The sequence below is a fragment of the Balaenoptera borealis genome (assembly GCF_965194805.1).
Source record: "Balaenoptera borealis genome assembly, chromosome: 20".
Classification (NCBI taxonomy): domain Eukaryota; kingdom Metazoa; phylum Chordata; class Mammalia; order Artiodactyla; family Balaenopteridae; genus Balaenoptera; species Balaenoptera borealis.
This window is the reverse complement of record NC_138879.1, coordinates 60,747,821-60,765,455: the sequence shown is the minus strand read 5'-3', so window position 1 is coordinate 60,765,455 and position 17,635 is coordinate 60,747,821. Positions and strand designations below refer to the sequence as shown.

The 17,635-nt window shown below is 55.7% G+C and overlaps 1 protein-coding gene across 18 annotated transcripts; it reads left to right on the top strand.

Moving 5' to 3' along the window:
* The first annotated feature begins 2 nt into the window (after nt 1-2).
* Nucleotides 3-17,298, top strand: NT5M (5',3'-nucleotidase, mitochondrial). Of its 18 annotated transcripts, XR_014238921.1 has the most exons (9): nt 3-3,604; nt 3,872-3,925; nt 4,633-4,836; nt 6,871-6,971; nt 11,761-11,821; nt 12,464-12,593; nt 15,292-15,406; nt 15,491-15,633; nt 15,742-16,357. XR_014238921.1 is itself a non-coding variant. In XM_082374516.1 (7 exons), the coding sequence occupies exons 1-7, from the start codon at nt 3,338-3,340 to the stop codon at nt 13,298-13,300; spliced, it is 846 nt and encodes a 281-aa protein (XP_082230642.1). In that variant the 5' UTR covers nt 3-3,337; the 3' UTR covers nt 13,301-13,917. The 18 variants fall into 18 exon arrangements, 14 of the variants coding, with proteins under 14 accessions (XP_082230642.1, XP_082230641.1, XP_082230646.1 ...); XR_014238919.1 differs by lacking the exons at nt 15,491-15,633; nt 15,742-16,357 and adding an exon at nt 16,669-16,806; XR_014238920.1 differs by lacking the exons at nt 15,491-15,633; nt 15,742-16,357 and adding an exon at nt 16,669-16,806 and having other exon boundaries at nt 15,292-15,431.
* Nucleotides 17,299-17,635: the final 337 nt, after the last annotated feature.

Here is a 17,635-nt window from a genome sequence, read left to right as displayed (position 1 = left end):
TCCATGGAATCCGCTCTAGGGGTGCCGCGCCGGAAGGCAGCTTTCTTTCCCTTCCGTCTTCGTTCTGTGCACACGCGAAATCGCTCCCTGGATTTAACGGGGATGGTGGGCAAAGGAAGGAACTGAACTCCTAGTTAGGCACATCCTTTCCGGAGTTTGTTGGGAATGGGTGTCCCGTTTAACACCTTGCCAAATCCTCCAAGCCCGGCTTAATTGCCACCTCTTCCCTGAGGCTTTTCCTGCGAGGTAGTAGTCCGGCCAGGCAGGCAGCATCGGTCAAATCCCTTGTCTACCACTTAGTAGCTCTGTGACTCTGGGCAAGTTCCTTGGCTGTCCTCTGCCTTGTTTCCCCATCTGTACAATTCTCACGATAAACCACGTAAAATACTTATGGTTGGAGGGGAGTGGTGTGAGGTGGGGCTGCAGGATAGACAGGGACCACGTCAAGTAAGCTGTGTTAAAGACACTGGACTTTTCCCGGAAAGATTGAGACGCCACGGAGAGTTTGATGCAAGAGAGTGGCATGATCAGACTTGCACTTAGGACTGTCTGGATTTACATGGATAACCTCAGAGAATCATTTAGGAAGCTATTGCAGTAGTCAGTCGATATGAAATACAATAGTAAAAATTGTACCTTGAAATAGAGATGGAAATAAATTGATGTATTTGGGACAAGTAAAGATGAATGACTTTAACACTTGTACTCTAGGATGGAGCTGTCCCTGAATGCTGTATGGCAACATTTGGCCCTCAAACAGAAGACAGATATTTTGAATTGTAGGACATATTTCCATGGATGTACATGGATTTTAATAAAAGCTAAAAATGTTGTGAGAAGTTAAGCACTACAATAATTCAAAATAGCCACAGCTACTCGTCATACTTTAAATTTTGTTGCCTGTTTAGATTGTGGCATCTGTTCTCAAAGTGTGGTTCCTCAGCCCGCAGCATCAGCATCACCTGGGAACTTCTTAGAAATGCAAATTCTTGGACTCCACTTTAGACTTACTACAAACTCTGAGGGTGGTGCCCTGCAGTCTGAGTTTAACAAGCCCTGAAGGTAACCTTGATGCACACTAAAGTTTGAGAACACCTGGATTGTGGCAAAGAGGAGCCAGGAATCAAATCACACTCATTTCAAAACTTCTAAGAGGCATCCCACCCTTCTCTCTTCCTCTCAAGAGTGAAATGACTGAAGGAGATGTGGTTAGAGGGATAACCTTGGATATATTCTAACTTTTTTTAAAGCTAGTCATGTGTAAAATCCAGCAATTACTTAAGTTTATTTTTTAACTATTTTTTTATAAATCTATTTATTTTATTTATAAATTATTTATTTTTGGCTGTATTGGGTCTTTGTTGCTGCGCGCAGGCTTTCTCTAGTTGTGGCGAGCGGGGGCAACTCTTTGTTGCGTTGCGTGGGCTTCTCATTGCGGTGGCTTCTCTTGGTGCGGAGCAGGGGCTCCAGGCACGCAGGCTCAGTAGTTGTGGCTCACGGGCTCTAGAGCACAGGCTCAGTAGCTGTGGCGCACGGGCTTAGTTGTGGGATCTTAGATGTGGGATCTTCCTGGCCCAGGGCTCGAACCCATGTCCCCTGCATTGGCAGGTGGATTTTTAACCACTGCGCCACCCGCGAAGTCCTCAGCAATTACTTGAGACACACCTTACAACAAACAGCCACAGCAGTGAGTGGAGATAACCACATTTAACTATCTGTTTTTCATTCTTTGAATACACATTTACTTTGTCTCTGATATGTGTCCAGCCCTGTGCCAGATGCCAGGTGTATATCTGTCGTCAAGACAAAGTTCTTGCGGCAATGAAGCTCTGGCTGTAGGAGTTACACACAAAGCAAGCAAATAAAATACTTTCAGAGAGTCAGTACCTGTTATGAAGAAAATGAAACATGGTCATGGGGTAGAGGAAGGTCAGGAAATGCTTCCAAGATGTGAAGGGTGAGAAGGAGCCAATGAAAAGGCATCTGGGAGCGGAGAGTTTCAGGGAGAGGAACAAATGTATGCCAAGATCTTTTTTTTTTTTTTTTAAGTATTTATCTCACACTTAGAAGTCCCCTCTTTCCATATTTACAATGCTCAAATTTAATCTCCTAATCTTTTTTTTAATTAATTAATTAATTAATTAATTTATGGCTGTGTTGTGTCTTCGTTTCTGTGCGAGGGCTTTCTCCAGTTGCAGGAAGTGGGGGTCACTCTTCATCGCGGTGCGCGGGCCTCTCATCATCGCGGCCTCTCTTGTTGGGGAGCACAGGCTCCAGACGCGCAGGCTCAGCAATTGTGGCTCACGGGCCCAGCTGCTCCGCGGCACGTGGGATTCTCCCAGACCAGGGCTCGAACCCGTGCCCCCTGCACTGGCAGGCAGATTCTCAACCACTGTGCCACCAGGGAAGCCCCGTATGCCAAGATCTTAAGACCCAAATAAGCTTGGTGTGTTTCTGGAAAAGACAGAATGCTAGTGTGTCTTAGAGGAAAGTGGGTGAGGAGGGTCCTGCTGTGTCTCTGTTGGATACTGCTTGCCTATAACAACAGTAATAGTCTCTTATTCATTCAAATTGACAATAAAAGATTTTAAAGCCAGAAGAAAAAAAAAAGCCACCTTTAACGGGGTACATAACAATATTTATTTTAGATTCATTTGAAAGTCACCGGTTTTATTAAGGCTTCGTGATATTTGCACGGCGTTAATTGCTCTTCTAACAGCCTCTCCCCAGCCAGTCACTGTAAAGCAGGGGGCACATCACACTGTTTTGGTTCCTTCCTACTACTGTCACTCCCTTTAGTTCTGCCTATTTTGTTGACTTATTTGCTTTGTGTCCCTCTCCCCTTCTAAGATGTGAGTTCCAGGGTAGCAGGACCTCGTCTACGTGGTCCACTGGGCGACGCTCTAGGGGATCAGTAAACGACTCCGCGACACAGGCCTGCTCCATCCTCGCTGCGGCACTGGGAGGAGGGAGCCCAGGCGCAGGATCCCGGGAGAAGGTGCCAGTGGAGATCCGAGGACTGCGGACGCCCCGGGGACAGCCCAGCGCCCAGGGCTGTCCTTCAGGCCACGCCCCTCGGGCCCGCCTCCGCCAGCGCGGGTCCCTTTAAGGGCGGCGAGGCCGCAGCCTCGCTCTGGGGCTTGAGCCTGCGCGCTCGTGCCCCGCGCGCCCCGCGCGCCCCACGCGCCCCGAGCCCCGCGCGCCACACGCATCCCGCGCATCCCCGGCCCCGCGCGCGCTCCCCGCATCCCGCGCCTCCGACGTCCGCTCCCCTGTCCGCAGTGTCTCCTCCCGCGCACATGGCCCCGGTGTTGGCGGCGAGCGCCCGCCAGGGGCCATGATCCGGCTGCGCGGCTGGTGCGCGCGGAGGCCCCGCGGCGCAGCGGTGCCTGCGGGGCCCGCTGGGCTGCGCCGGGCGTCGGGCGGGCCTGCCGGCCGCGCCCTGCGGGTGCTGGTGGACATGGACGGCGTGCTGGCCGACTTCGAGGGCGGCTTCCTCAGGAAGTTCCGCGCGCGCTTCCCCGACCAGCCCTTCATCGCGCTGGAGGACCGGCGCGGCTTCTGGGTGTCGGAGCAGTACGACCGCCTGCAGCCCGGGCTGAGCGTGAGCACCCCCGCCTCGGGCGCGCGTGGCCCTGGGAGTCGCCCCCCGCAGCACCGGGTCCTAGGGGCCTCTGCGTTCGAGAGCTCTTGGCTGTCATCGAGGGCTTCTCAAAATTCAGGAGCACATAAAGCGTAATATACCTAACTCCCCATCTTCAACTGACTTTTAAATTTTGGCCTCAAGTCACATTCCCGTTTCTTCCTCTACCTGAATTTGATGAGCATCTTTACCATACATTCTTTTTTTCCCTTGTCCACCAAAGCGTAGTTCCCAGTAGCACTGAGGTTGCGAGTCTTCCTGGACGGCACACAGGGAGTCACGGTGGGTCCGGATCTACTCCTTGGCTTATCCCCTGCCCCAGCCCGCCCAGCTGAGCACCTGAGCTCCGACACCAGGAACGTTCTTAGATCGCTTGGTTTGTCCATTTAAACTACTTGGTGAAAGGAACGGGATCTTGCCATGGACCAACTTAGAGACCCAATGTTTTCTGCTGTCCCTCAACTGGCCACCTAAGGCGGCTGCCAGGGGGAGTTGATGATGATTTTAGGACCTATTTTGTAACCCCAGGTTGCCTGCCTTCCCTCCTCTGTGAGGCAGACATTATTTTCTCCCTTGTGAGGTGAGGAAACCTGTCCCATGTCACAGCCAAGAAGGGTCAGCCTGGATCTGAGCTGTCTGTCTGCTTGCCAAGGTCATTCAGTCCTGTCCTCTGTCCTCCTCTAACAAGTGCCAGTTCTTTGATTTACAAAAGGCATCTCGACAGTCATTTGGTTTGTGGAGGGGTGGGTGTTAAAAAAGGAAATCAAGCGCCATTTCTTTTCATTAACACCAAGCGCTTCAGAAGGCAACTTTCCCCTGAGGCTGGGGTGCTGACCTCTCCCACTCCCGCTACCTAATTAAAAACTTTAAACCGGAGAAAGTGCCCTAGTAATTTTTGCAGGCCCAGTAATGTTCTCCCCTGCCCTGTGTGTGTGTTCATTCATAGACGGCACTCAGCGTTGCCGTCCGGGTTCTTCCTTTCCTCCCAGGACCGTGTTACTGTGATGCCACTAAGCCTGTTACTGAAATGGAAGTCCGTGTGCCCGATGCACAGTGAGGCCAAACGATACCAAAACGTCAGAGTCTGGAACAGAGAAAGGTCTGCTGCAGGGCCATGCAAGGAGATGGATGGCTCATGCCTTAAAAACCCCAAACTTCCCAAAAGCTTTCAGCAAAGCCCTTTTCTAGGAAAGGTGAGGGAGGGGCGTGGTTAGTTGGTGCAAACTTCTTGTTGTTAGATCCTTTGTTCTTGAGGTCAGGTCATGGTCAGGTAATGATGTTGCTGTAAATCTCCACCGAGCAAATGTTATGAGCAAATGTTATTCTGTGTTCTGACAAGAAAGGGCAAGGTCTTACGGCACAATTTTCACCCTCGAAGGTCCAGGTCCTGGCTAAGAGGAGGGGGTCTCTGCGGGGGCTGGTCACCCTTCCCCGGAGCGTTCGTCCAGCACCAGGTCTGGGTCCTCCAGTGCCCAGACCTGGCTGAAGAGGCAGGTCTCAGCTGGCGGCTCCCTCAGGTCCAGGTCCCGCAGACTGCCACTGCCATTAGGTCGCCCACCCCCCGGCTCTCCAAGGACAGTGGCTCTTCTAGTCCGTTGTACCAGTGTGCAGACCCCGGGTCTAAGGGAATGCGTCACTGTCTTCCAAGAACAAGGCCCAGGAGCAGAACTCCTCGGGCACCAAGGAGGGGTGCTCTGAGAGCTCACCGTGCACTGCTGCTCCTGGGAACATTGCAGGCAATGGGGCTTTAATAGACGCACACGTGACCTTTATCCCCGGGCCCAGCTCACGGCAGGACCTCCCGGGTCTCCCCTTGGCGGAGCTGGCCCAGCACCTGCGTTAAAACCTCCCTGTCAAGCACCCGGCTTCCACACGGAGGCATCCCTGCTTTACAAAACGTGGGTCTTTCTGTGTTTCCTTTGAGCCTCGCTTGCCGAGGGGTGAGCAGGGCAGAGGGGAAGGCATAGCTCATTTTCACTGACTTAGAATCTTACACTGTTAGGGCAGTTGAACGGGCCTCAGAGAAAGGAAGTCCCTTGACCAGGGTTTCAAGGAAAGCTGAGGGGGAGGGAGGTAAGCTGGGGTGCTGAGGGGAAATGGTTAGCCCTGGGCCACAGCCTGTTTTCCACCACTCACACTGCTTCCCTTTGAGTCAGAAGCCCCACGTTCAAGTTCTGACAGTATCACCCTGAAGTGGCCTTGAAAAAAAGCTTCAGTGAAGCCCAGTTTCCTCATTTGTAAATTGGGGATGGCAGCTCTTGCCGCTTGTGGGATGTGAGGCTCAGACAAGAGAGGGCATATGTTAGCCATAAGCACTGATTTGCTTAAGCCCATGTAGTTGACAACAGTATTGCCCGTGTGACCTCCGTGTGCTCCCCGTATGTCGCCGTGGTGGCATTTGTTCTGGGCAGTGGGGCTTCTGACGGCGGGTGGGGGGCGCTTCCTGCATTGCACACATGGGACATGGTTTCCTGCTTCTCAGAGGCTGGGGGTTGTCACTTTCCCCTTGTCCTGGCCCTGGAAGGGGGTGACATACTGCAGACTTGAACTTGGCCAGCAGCATAAGACGGACACTCCTAGCCGGGCGGTTGGGAGCTACCGTTTTGCTGTGTGACATTAAGTCAATCCCTTCCCCATTCTGAGCCTCAGTTTTCTCACATGTGAAATGAAGGTCTGGATTGGGGGCTTTTAAACTTTAAAAGCAGCAGGATAGTTTGTGTGTGTGTGTGTGTGTGTTTTAACGAAGTATTTTATTGGCATCCCAATGTGTAGCTCAGATAAAGAGCTGTTCTGCTGATGTGGTGCGGAGCCTGGAGCTCTGCCCGCGCCCCCATCCCTCGTGGCACGGCGGTGCTCGGAAGGGCCTGAGCTCCTCCAGCTGTTGAAAGTGAGATTCCAGCGCCGTGGCAGGACCCAGCCCACCCTCGCTGCCTCCAGGGGGCCTCTGGCCTTTAGAATCAGGCAAACATGTGGTTCCTGGGGGCCGGCCTTCTGTCCCCGCCAACTCCAGCAGGGCCTGCAGCAGCGCTGGCTTCAGAGTCCACAGCCCCAGCACCGTAGCTGGTCCCTGTTGGATCCTCGCAGAAGCTGGATCCCTCCTGCAAAGGGGCCGGAACACACGCCGGTGCCAGCTCCCACCCGTCCTCCCCCAGGAACTGCGTCCTCGGGGTGTGGGCAGGCGGGGTGCTGAGGTCCCCGGGCGTCACCTGCTCTTCTCCCCTTCTCAGGAGAAGGCCATCAGCATCTGGGAGTCAGAGAACTTCTTCTTTGACCTCGAGCCTCTGCCAGGCGCTGTGGAGGCAGTGAAACAGATGGCCAACCTGGAGAGGTGAGTTCGTCTCGGCCCAGGGTCCGCGCGCCTTCCCGTATCACGTCACCTCTGCTCCCCGTTCGTCGCCCTGCACGGGCCTGTGCGGTCCATCCTCACGGGGCGAGTCTGTAGGCTGTTAAGATGCTTCCATCCAGCAACTTGGGAGAATGTCGAGTCTAATTTGACGGGGTTTGCTGGGTGTTCAGGGTTCACTTATTCAGCAAATATCTGAGAACTGACTGTTAGACGCCCCTGGGCACCAGCGGCTCACAGGCGAACAAAGCGCGTTCCCTGCTCTCCCGGAGCTACCGTTCAGCCAGAGAGCGGGTGTTAAATAGAGCATCCCACCCGGGAAGGCAGCCACGACCTGGGATCAGTGCTGAACACAGAGAGCCAGGTGTGTGGAGGGGTACGACGGGGAGACCTGGGAGATGGGATGGGAGAAGCGGCAGCAAGAGGGTGAGGGAGACGTCTGCCTGGCCCTGTGAGCTGAGGCCCCCGCCCCGGAAGCAGTGCCCACTGCCCATCGAAATCCGGCGGCGCTTACCGTGCTCCCCTGAGGACCTTAAAAAACAATAGCCTGATTGAGGTACAATTCACATACCCTACACCCACATGGTTTTTAGCGGGTTCACAGAGATGTCCAAACATCACCATCGTCAACTTCAGCACATTAACAGTCACTGCCCATTCCGGCTCTCTGCCCTCAGCCCTCGGCAGCTGCAGTTGGCTTGCTGTCTCTGGATTTGCCCATTCTGGACGTTTCAGATACTTTTCTTACAATACCTTGCCTTCTGTGACTGGCTTCTGTCACTCAGTATGGTGTTTCCGGGTTCATGTGTGTCGCAAAGTGAATCAGCACTTCATCCCTTTTCACTGCTGAGTGATTCTCCGTTGTGTGGATATGCTACGTTCTGTCCTTCCGTTCCTTAGCTGATAGATCTTGGGTGTTTCTTCTTTTTAGATACGAAGAATAACACTGCTGTGAACATTCATGTACAAGGTTTTTTGTGGTCACATGTTTTCATTTCTCTTAGATGTGTACCAAGGAGTGGAACTGCGGGGTCATATGCTGAATCCAAACTACTTTCAAAGCAGCTGCACCATTTTACATTCCCAGTAGCAATGTCTGAGGGGTCCAACTTCTCCTCCCCAGCACTTGCTATGGTCTTTTTGATTCCAGCCATCCTAGTGGGTGTGAAGTGGTATCTCACTGTGGTTTTAATTTGCATTTCTCTGAAGACTAATGATGTTGAGCATTTTTGGTGTGCATCTTAGCTATTTGTATATCTTTTTTGGATAAATGGGTATTCAGATCCTTTGCTAATTTTTTTTTCAATTTATTTGTCTTTTTTTGTTATTGTTAACTCATAAGACTGCTTTATATATTCTGGATAACAAGTGCCTTGTGAGATATATGACTTGCAGATATGTTCTCTCATTCTGTGGATTGTTGTTTTAGTTTCTGGGTGGTGTCCTTTGAAACCCGAAGTTTTTATTTTGATATAGTTCAATTTATTTATTTTTTTTCTTTCGTCGTTTGTGTTTTTGGTGCCGTATCCAAGGATCCTTTGCCTAATCCAAGGTCACAAAGATTTGCTCCTATGTTTTCTTCTAAGAGTTTTATAGTTTAAGCTCTTATATTTAGGTCTTTGATCCATTTTAAGTTAATTTTTGCATATGGTGTGAGGAAGGTGGTCCCACTTCCTTCTTTGTCATGTGGAAAATCCAGCTGTCCCAGAACCATTTGTTGAAAAGACTCTTCTTTCCTCCGTTGAATGGTCTTGGCTTCCTTGTTAAAAGTTAATTGGCCACAGATGTTAGGATTTCCTTCTAGGCTTGTATAACTTTTATTGCTCACAGTTTTGCTTGAATTTAGCAACCACGCTGACAAATCAAACATAAGGTACGATTTGGCTTTCACTGTGCCATGTAACTGCCTTCAAGCATTGTCTGCTTTCAGAGTTCTGACATGATGAATAGACATCAGAGAAACACAAAATGCTTAGAGTTTGGGTTGACCTATAGGCTGGTTTGGTTGGTAATTTATCTTTAGACTTGAGTCCAGGCTCTGCAGAGTAGTGTATTCTACTCTGGTCTATGATTTGAACCTGATTTACACCAGAATAATGTACTATAACTTCTTCCACCTGTAGCAAGAGCCTGGCGAGGCAAAGAATGTGTATTTTTGCACCGAAGCTTTTAAAAGCTCTGTTCTTGTCTGGATCCACATTTCCTGGACCACATTCACCAACTGTATTCTGGGGAGCTGGATTGCACGGTGGTTAAGTCTCAGTCTGAACCGGAGTTAGACCGCTTCTCCAGAATCGAACCCTCAGCAAGTTTCTAAACTTTCAGTTTCTTCATCTGTAAAATGTGTGCAGTGTAAATGTTAGCTGCCGCTGTTACTATTCTGCAGGACTTAATAGGTGTGCAACAGAAAGGTGTTCTTTTTTTTTTTAATATTTATTTATTTATTACTTATTTATTTATTTATTTTGGCTGCACCGGGTCTTAGTTGCAGCATGTGGGATCTTAGTTCCCTGACCAGGGATCGAACCCGGGCCCCCTGCATTGGGAGTGTGGAGTCTTAACCACTGGACCACCAGGGAAGTCCCAAGAAGAGTGTTCTTTGACCAAAGCAGCGTGGGAAACATCGATGAGAGGTGTCTTTCCTGTGGGACTTCTCAGAGCTTTTAGTTTGTGGACGTGCATTGAGATTCTTCAGGGGGCGGCAGAGGAGACAACTTTCTTTAATTTTTATTTTTTAATTTGTTTTTATTTTTGGCTGCATTGGGTCTTTGTTGCTGTGCGCTGGCTTTCTCTAGTTGCGGCGAGCGGGGTCTACTCTTTGTTGCAGTGTGCGGGCTTCTCATTGCGGTAGCTTTTGGGGAGCACAGGCTCTAGGTGCGTGGGCTTCAGTAGTTGTGGTGCATGGGCTCAGTAGTTGTGGCTCACGGACTTAGTTGCTCCGCGGCATGTGGGATCTTCCCGGATCAGGGCTCGAACCCGTGTCCCCTGCATTGGCAGGTGGATTCCTAACCACTGCACCACCAGGGAAGTCCCAAGGAGGCAGCTTTCGTCTCGTGGGTTCTGGCCCGGAACACTTTTTCACAGCTGCCCTATTAACACGTTTGCAGAAATTCCAGTCTGGGATGTCCAGGTTGAGACCACACCACTGGTCCTTTACTTCCACTTTGGCTCTTAGCTGGGTGGACGATTCTGACGGTCAGTCCGTGCCCAGAGTTTGGGCTGAGAGAGGGGTCTAGTGGATAGTTAATCAAGTGGATGGCTCTGTGTCTCGTGCTTTGTGCAGGAAATAAGCAAGGTGACATGTTAGAGGTCACTGGGGAGGGGCTACTTCAGGTGCAGATGCTTCTCCAAGGGGGTGATATCTGACATCAGACCTGCAGGATCGGAATGAATAGTGAAGGGCAGTGGGGAGCGAGGGTACAGGCCCTGGGAGGGGAAGGGGTTTGCTGACTTGGGTAGCAAAGGAGACCAGGAGGTTTCCTCACTGAGGTTTCAGTGAGTGTGGGGCAGGTGGGATGTGGAGGAAGAGGTTGAAGAGAGAAGGGTGTCATCTAACTTAGGTTTTAAAAACATGGGCTCGGGCGCTGAGTTTGGCATTTCCTCGGCATTTCTCCAAAGAAGAGCTACAGATGGCAATTCAGTGCGTGAAAGTTTGCCTCAGCGTCATTCGTCCTTAGGGAAATAAGTCAGAACCACAGTTAAAAGCCGCTCTGCACCATTAGAATGACTGTCGTAAAAAAGATGGACGATCGTGGGTGTAGCCAAGGATGGAGAGAGCTTGGAATCCTTATCACTGGTGGTGGGATTGTAACCGGTGCAGCTGCCTTGGAAACCGCATCCTCAGGATGTTGGATACAGAGCCGCCTGTAACCCAGCAGTCGCACCCGAGAGAAACGAAGACACAGGTCCACACGGACCCTGCGCACGGGCGTCCCCAGCGCCACAGTTCCTGGGTGGAAGCAGCCCCACTGTCCATCCGCGGTAGCGTGTAAACAGAACGTGGAGCATCTGTACAAGGGACGTTACTGGGCAGTCAAAAGGCCCACAGTTCCAGTGCCCTTGAAAACATGACCCTAAATGAAAGAAGCCAGTCACAGAGACCATGTACTGTGGGGTTCCGTTAACATGAGATGTCCAGAACAGGCAAATCCACGGAGACAGGAAGCAGGCGGAGACCCAGGCTAGGCCTCTCGGGACTGCTTTCCAGGGATCCCATCTCCCGTGGGCTTGGCCCCGTGAGACAGTGGGTGCCGCTCCGGGGGCAGGTGCCAGCTCGATGAGGACTGGGGACCAGCTGGCACTGTTGGCGGGCGCCGGGCCCGGGGCCACGGGAGGGAGCTGGTGCGGCACAGACCGCGAGGGCCCACCAGGGTCCACAGGAGTGTGCGAAGCCCCAGCCGCCCGGCCGCACCCTTGACCTAGAGACTCCGGCTCGGCTCGTAGGTTTCCTGGCTCTGCGCCGCGTGAGGCCCTGACGTACGTCCCTTGAGTAGCTGGCTCTGGTCCTGTATCGCCTTCCTCTCTGGCTGGTACTCGCCGTTTCTCGGCATTTCCTGTCACGTCCCAGGGACGGCTGCTCCTCAGCTCTGCCAACCTGTGTGGCCGGCTGCACGGGGCTGCCCTGTGGTTTGCCCGGCCCTGAGCTGGTGTCGGGCCAGGGCTGGGGGCACACGCGGCGGCCGGGGCCGGGCGGACAGGGCATCGCGGGCCATCAGGGGCCGGGCTCGGGCAGGGGGACGTCGGCGCCCAGCCTCACCCTGCTCCTCTCCCCTAGCACCGACGTCTTCATCTGCACCAGCCCCATCAAGATGTACAAGTACTGTCCCTTCGAGAAGGTAAGACGCCTGCGGTTGGGCCCCTTCTCGCTTTGCCCCGTGTCCCAGGGAAGCGCTTGGACCCACACCCGTGGCCGCCGCCTGCCGGGGCTGTCCCTCCGCCCGTCCAGCCTCCCGGCTCTGGGCCAGGGCCTCCTCCCAGCAGAGTCTGAAATTCTGCTGCGCCCTCTGGGTGGACCTGGCGAGGCGCCAGGTTCTGTGGGAAGGTGACCGTCCCCGTTGGGGCAGCATTGACGTGAAGGATGGGACGAGGAGAGGATGTGGGTCGGGGAGGGGCTGGAGGCCACCCAAACCAAGTATTTGGGCACGAAAAGCCTCACAAAGGTGACACAGTGAAACTGCACTTTGCTACATACTCACTTCGTCATCTTTATTGAAAATAGGTAGAATTACATAAAACTGAGACTTCTCTGGAGATTGGGAACTTGCAGGGTTGCCAAACCCAGAGGGATGGTCTGTTCCCTGGGGGTGGGTTCACACCAGAGGTGGGCCCAGGGCTGCTCCTGCCCCGAGGAAGCCGAGGAGCTTCCCAGGTCTGGGAAGGTGGGGCTCGGGGCCCAGAGCCCCTGCTCGGGGGCCGACCTCGGCAGGGGTGCAGCGTGTCCTCTCGGGACCTCTCCTCGCCCGGCTCCACGTGAGAAGCAAACACACACGGTCAGCCAACGTTCGGCGCCTCCTGCGCGTCACACGGAAGGGATGCGCCCTCGTCGGGGTGTCGCGGGCGCTCCACTGTGTGCCTCGTCCTCAGGACGCCCCTCGACCCGCCAAGACCGTGAGTGCAGCTCACCTCGGGGGCGAGTGGCTCGGCTTGGTCAGCGGGGGTGGGCTTGGGCCTGGAGGCGTGTCCAGTCCCCAGCAGAGCAGTGAACTGGAGGCTCGGTACCCCCTGCACGCTGGCTAGAAGTGGGCATTGTCCGGCCCCTCACGAGACCCCCGGCAGAAACTCTGGGAGTAGCCGGTGTGTTTCCACAAGCCCCCAGGTGCGCCGTGTTTGAGAACCGCTGGGCTGGGGCAGCTGTTTCAGCCAGGGCTGCGGTGGAGGCGGGGCTGGCTGTCCGGCCCTCGTGGTCCTCGTCCCTCCCCCGGGGTTCAAGTGTCATCTCTACGCCGACCATCCCGCCTGTGCAGCCTCAGCCCAGCACTCCCCTCTGAGCTCCAGGTGGCTCCGACCTGCCATGTCTGTCCCCGGGGTGCCGACGTCCCTGTCCCACGTCCGCCCCTCCCTCCAAGGCTGGAAGCACCACCCTTCGTACCCCTCTGTACCTCAGCAAGCCTGCTTCCTGCTGAGGCTGTTTCTCAAGCACACCTCTGTCTCCGTGGCCATCTGGGGAGAAATGCTGACATAGCCTCCGCAGCTGCCCGCGCATTTCAGCTCCACACGCACACCCCCGGGGGTGCGGGCCATGTCCCGCTGGCCCTACTTTAAAGCCTTTAGTTGTCTCTGCAGCAGCTGTGTCACCAAATGCCGCTCTTCCCTGAGGCCGTGGAAAGACCTCCTCCCTCGAAAGTCCGTCTAGTAACTCTTTTGCTGCATGTGGTTCGGATTCAGTTTGGGTCGTCTTGACAGATTCTGGTTCGGGAATAACACCACCACTTTACCTCGGATGGCTCTGTGTTCACCAGGCCGAACTGTTTCCTGCCCAAGTGTCTTCAGGGACCAGAGTTACAACGGGGTGGAAAACGAGCCACCTTCCCTCCCCAGCCCAGCCCCCCCAGCGGTGCCCTTAGACCCCGGCCCCCACCCTGGCCGAGCCCGGGAGTCAGAGGAGAGCTCTGGGTCTCAGACCCCCCACCCAGCCTCTCAGGGCCTCCATCTCATAACCAGTGCAGTTGTGCTGATGCCTCCCTGGGTTGTAGGAAGGATGCAGAAGGCGGCATTTACCACCTTGCTAGCAGTAAACGTCACCCCCTGTGTCTTCTCTCTGGCCCCAAAGACCCCCACCCAGCACGAAAGAAAGAACCTCAGTGCACTTTTCTCAAACCAGAAAGCCTGGGCAGTTTCACGGTTGATTATTTTTTCTGCATTCTTGGATCCTGGAAAAATATGTTAGGTGCAAAGTTGCCTACACAGTTTAATTAAAAACTACGTTTTGAAACGTGGTAAATATTTTTTAAAAAAAGGAAGAAAGGAAATTCCGCCAACTATAGATGTTTCTCTAACTTTCCTTGATTTCCCAGATTTTCTTTGATTAGCCATTACTTTTACAATAAAAAAGTAAATGCTTTTTTGGTTGGCAGTCATTCTGCAAACATTTACCGGGCACCTGCTGCAACGCTAGGCATCTGGGGCTTAAAAAAGCCGTCTCTTTGCTCTCGGAAGCTGAGGACAGTGTGGCAGGAAGAGAGACAGTCATCACTCTGTCACAGGCTCTGTGGTCACCCAGGGAGGAGGCCAGGGCAGGCTCCTGGGGAAAGTAAGAATTGGGTGGAGTCATGGAAACGAGAAGGCAAAGCCCTGGGAGGACAAGTTCTGAGTAGACGGGATGCGGCTGAGGAGAGACTCTCTGAGCTTCAGGGTATCCCAGTGGACACCCTGCAAACTGAAGAGCAGAGGGGGAGCAGAGCCTGCCTGCCCTCCTCCCCGTGGGCCTGGGGACGCAGCTCCGATGGCTCCCCGGGGGCCTGGAACGCATTCCTGCGGGACGTCCGCGCCCTCCGTGGGGTTTGCCCTGCCCCCCACCCTCTGTCACCCCCTTGTTTTACCGCCTCAGAGCATTCGGGGTGCGCGGCTGTTGTGAGCCTTCAGTGCGGGGTGCGATGGGGCCCTCGGAGCAGCTGAGCCGGAACCGGAGCCCCGGCCGCCCCACCTCCCCTGGCCACGCGGGGTTGCCGTGCCGCCGTCAGGGCCTCTCCTCCCAGCCGGAGGCCTGGGGTGTCCGTGCCCTGGCCCGGTGGACGGCCCAGGGGTCAGCTCGTCTGCTGTCAGTCCAGCTCGGTGTGGAGACTTAGCCTCGCGAAGCTGTTTTGTGAACCTGACGGCCCCCCGTTATCTTGTGATGGGGGGTCTTCCCGAGAAGGTGGCCAGTGTGGTCATTTGCATGGGGTCCTCCATCTGCTGGGTAAGGTCACTCAGGAGCAGGGCGTCGGGGGAGCCCCCGGACACGCCCGCGCCCCCGGCACTGGCACCGCACACCCACCATCTGCTTGAGATCCTCTCCCGCTCCCGTCATGGGTCCAGTTCTCACGTGGCCTCCGGACGAAAATTCACCGGGTAGGACAGGAGGACGGCCGGTCTGTAAGGGGTTGTTTCGACGCGCCTTGGAGCTCCGTCCCCCTTTCCTTGCCCTAGAGCCTAGCCGCAGGGGCCGGGGCGTCTGCTCGGAGCCACGATTCTGCTGCTCTGTAGCCAAGGGGCCGGGACGGTCCTGTTGTCCCCTGAGCGTGGCAGTCTCCCTGGGGGGGCCCCTCTTGCAGGAGAGCCGGCTGTGCCCCCTCACGGCTCCACCTCCCCCCGCCTGCTGTCATTCCAGTACGCCTGGGTGGAGAAGCACTTCGGCCCTGACTTTCTGGAGCAGATCGTGCTGACCAGAGACAAGACCGTGGTCTCCGCCGACCTCCTCATAGACGACCGGGTGGACATCACAGGCAAGTGGCCTGCAGCGGGGGAGGGGCGAGTGTGGTGGCCTCACGGCCACCGACCTGAGCGGCCCCCCTCCCCTCACTCACCAGATACGTGTTAGGCGTCACATCCAGCCTTAAGCTGCGCGTGGAGCGAGACGAGATTCTTCTCCGCGTCCGGCCTTGGAAGGGGCCCCACTGGGAGTCAGGAAGAGTGGGTCCTGGCTCTGGGGTAACTCGCTGAGTGACCTTGAGTGAGTCCCTTTACACCTTGAAGCCTTGCCCTCGGACAAAATGAGGGCTGGACTCTGGCTTCCAAACGTTTGTTTTTAGCAACAGAACCCTCCCCTTTTTTTTTCCAGAAGTAATTTGGACTGAACCTCATGTGTTAAAGCAGAAAAGCAAAGCCTAATCTCTCTAGTTGAAGGTGGTTTGGGAGCTGTGTTTGTCCCTTTTGCTTATGGGTGACCCCCTCCCAAAAAATAAACAAACCTTGGATTTGCTTAGAAAGGAGAGGGGAAGCTTATTGGTTCATCAAACTGAAAATCTGGGGTAGGAGGGCTTCAGGCACGGCTGAATCTAGGAGCTCAAACAACCTCCGTCAGAATTTGGTTTCTTTATCTCCTGGTTCTGCTGTCCTCGCTGTGCCTGCATACCCTGGCAGACGCTCCCCTCCTGGTAGCCATCACTAGTTTCAGGGTTAAATTATTCTTTTGGACACCTCAGTGGGAAAATTCGAAATATTCCTTCCCTGATGATTTTTGGAGCTGGCTTGGGAAACATGCCCATCTCTACCCCGGTCAGTGTCCAGAAGGTAGAATCCACAGGTGTGCCCGCCACTGACCTCCCAGACCGCACGGTTTCCCTAGGACAGTCAGGGCACAGTGCAGGGGTGGGGGAGGCCATGACTTCGAGGGGCCCAGGGACCCACTCAGCTTCTGTGGGGGGCAGGGGAGAGGCCGTACCCAAAGGGCAGGTCACCACTGGCGGCGTCAGTATAGACCCAAGGGACTGAAGCCTGTGGGGCTTGTGGGGCCCGCGGTCAACAGCTGGTGACGGAGCTGGTCCGGGCAGCGCAGGATGGCTGGGCACAGGGGCGGGGAGGGCGGGCGTCTTGAGGCTCAGCCTCAGCAGAGGCCGCGGCCGTATGGAGCGCCTGGTCACTGTTTGCCGAGCACCCGCTGTGGGCTCTGGGGCTGCGAGGGGGCCCGCGTCCAACCCCCGTGAGACAGGGCTGGTGCGATCGCCTGGGGCCCCGATGTGGGACTGAGGTGCTGCTTTCCCCCCAGGGGCCGAGCCGAACCCCCGCTGGGAGCACGTGCTCTTCACGGCCTGTCACAACCGGCACATGCAGCTGCAGCCCCCCGGCCGCAGGTTGCACTCGTGGGCAGACGACTGGAGGGCCGTCCTGGACAGCAAGCGGCCCCGCTGAGCTGGCTGAGCCCCGGCCCCGCACGTTGCCCGGCCTGGCCTTACGTGCACCTCGGGGCAAGGCTGGCCCAGGGCCCTGGACAGGAGACGGGCAGCCAGGCCGACCTCAGGCCTCCGGTCAGGGAGGAGCCCGGGGCGTTGTGCAGAGGGGACAGTCCTCCCCTCCCTCAGGGAAGCCCGCTCCCCGGCCAGCAGCCGCCTGGTCTGAGGGTGACGTAGGAGCAGGTGGGGACAACCGCCCCGCCCTGAACCACAGCCCCTGCTGCCCGGCGCCCAGTGGGGTCTCCCCCGTGGACCTGCCCCGGATCCAGCAAACACGGTGCGAGTTCTGGGCCATGCCAGGCTCTGTGCCAGGGGTCCTCCCTGGGCCCCGCCTCTGACTGGCTAGAGGGCTCTGCCCCCCACCCCCCACTACCCCCCCCCGGGGGCCGAAGGCTTGGATGTTCGCTGAAGGCGTGAACAATAAATGCTATTCTCTAGTCCCCGCCCCAAGGTCCTCCAGCATCTGGCCCCCGGGCGCCCAGCTGTCCCCCTGCACTGCTGAGAGCCTGGGTTGGGGGCGCAGCTTGGTGGGTCTGCCTCGCCACAGGGCCGCGTGGGGCCGGGAGGGACGGGCCCTGACGGTGGCGCAGGTGGCAGCGCTGGCGGCTGCGGTGTCCCCGGGCGGGAAGTGGCCCCGTAACCGGCCACCCACGGCCCGCGCTTTCTTGCCTGCTCCTGCCCCCGCCGTGTTCCCCACGGCTGCCCTCCTGGGACCCCCTGGTTGTCCCCTGGGCCCCGGGGGTGGGTCGGCAGGAGGAAGGGTGAGGAAAGCGGCCGGTGGGT

What these genes read in the sequence shown, in the direction of transcription:
- NT5M (XM_082374513.1), top strand. Translation starts at nt 3,338, where the DNA reads ATGATCCGGCTGCGCGGCTGGTGCGCGCGGAGGCCCCGCGGCGCAGCG. An exon ending in CAGATGGCCAACCTGGAGAG is followed by an intron (nt 6,972 to 11,760) that starts GTGAGTTCGTCT and finishes CCTCTCCCCTAG; the next exon opens with CACCGACGTCTTCATCTGCA. An exon ending in AGTACTGTCCCTTCGAGAAG is followed by an intron (nt 11,822 to 15,291) that starts GTAAGACGCCTG and finishes CTGTCATTCCAG; the next exon opens with TACGCCTGGGTGGAGAAGCA.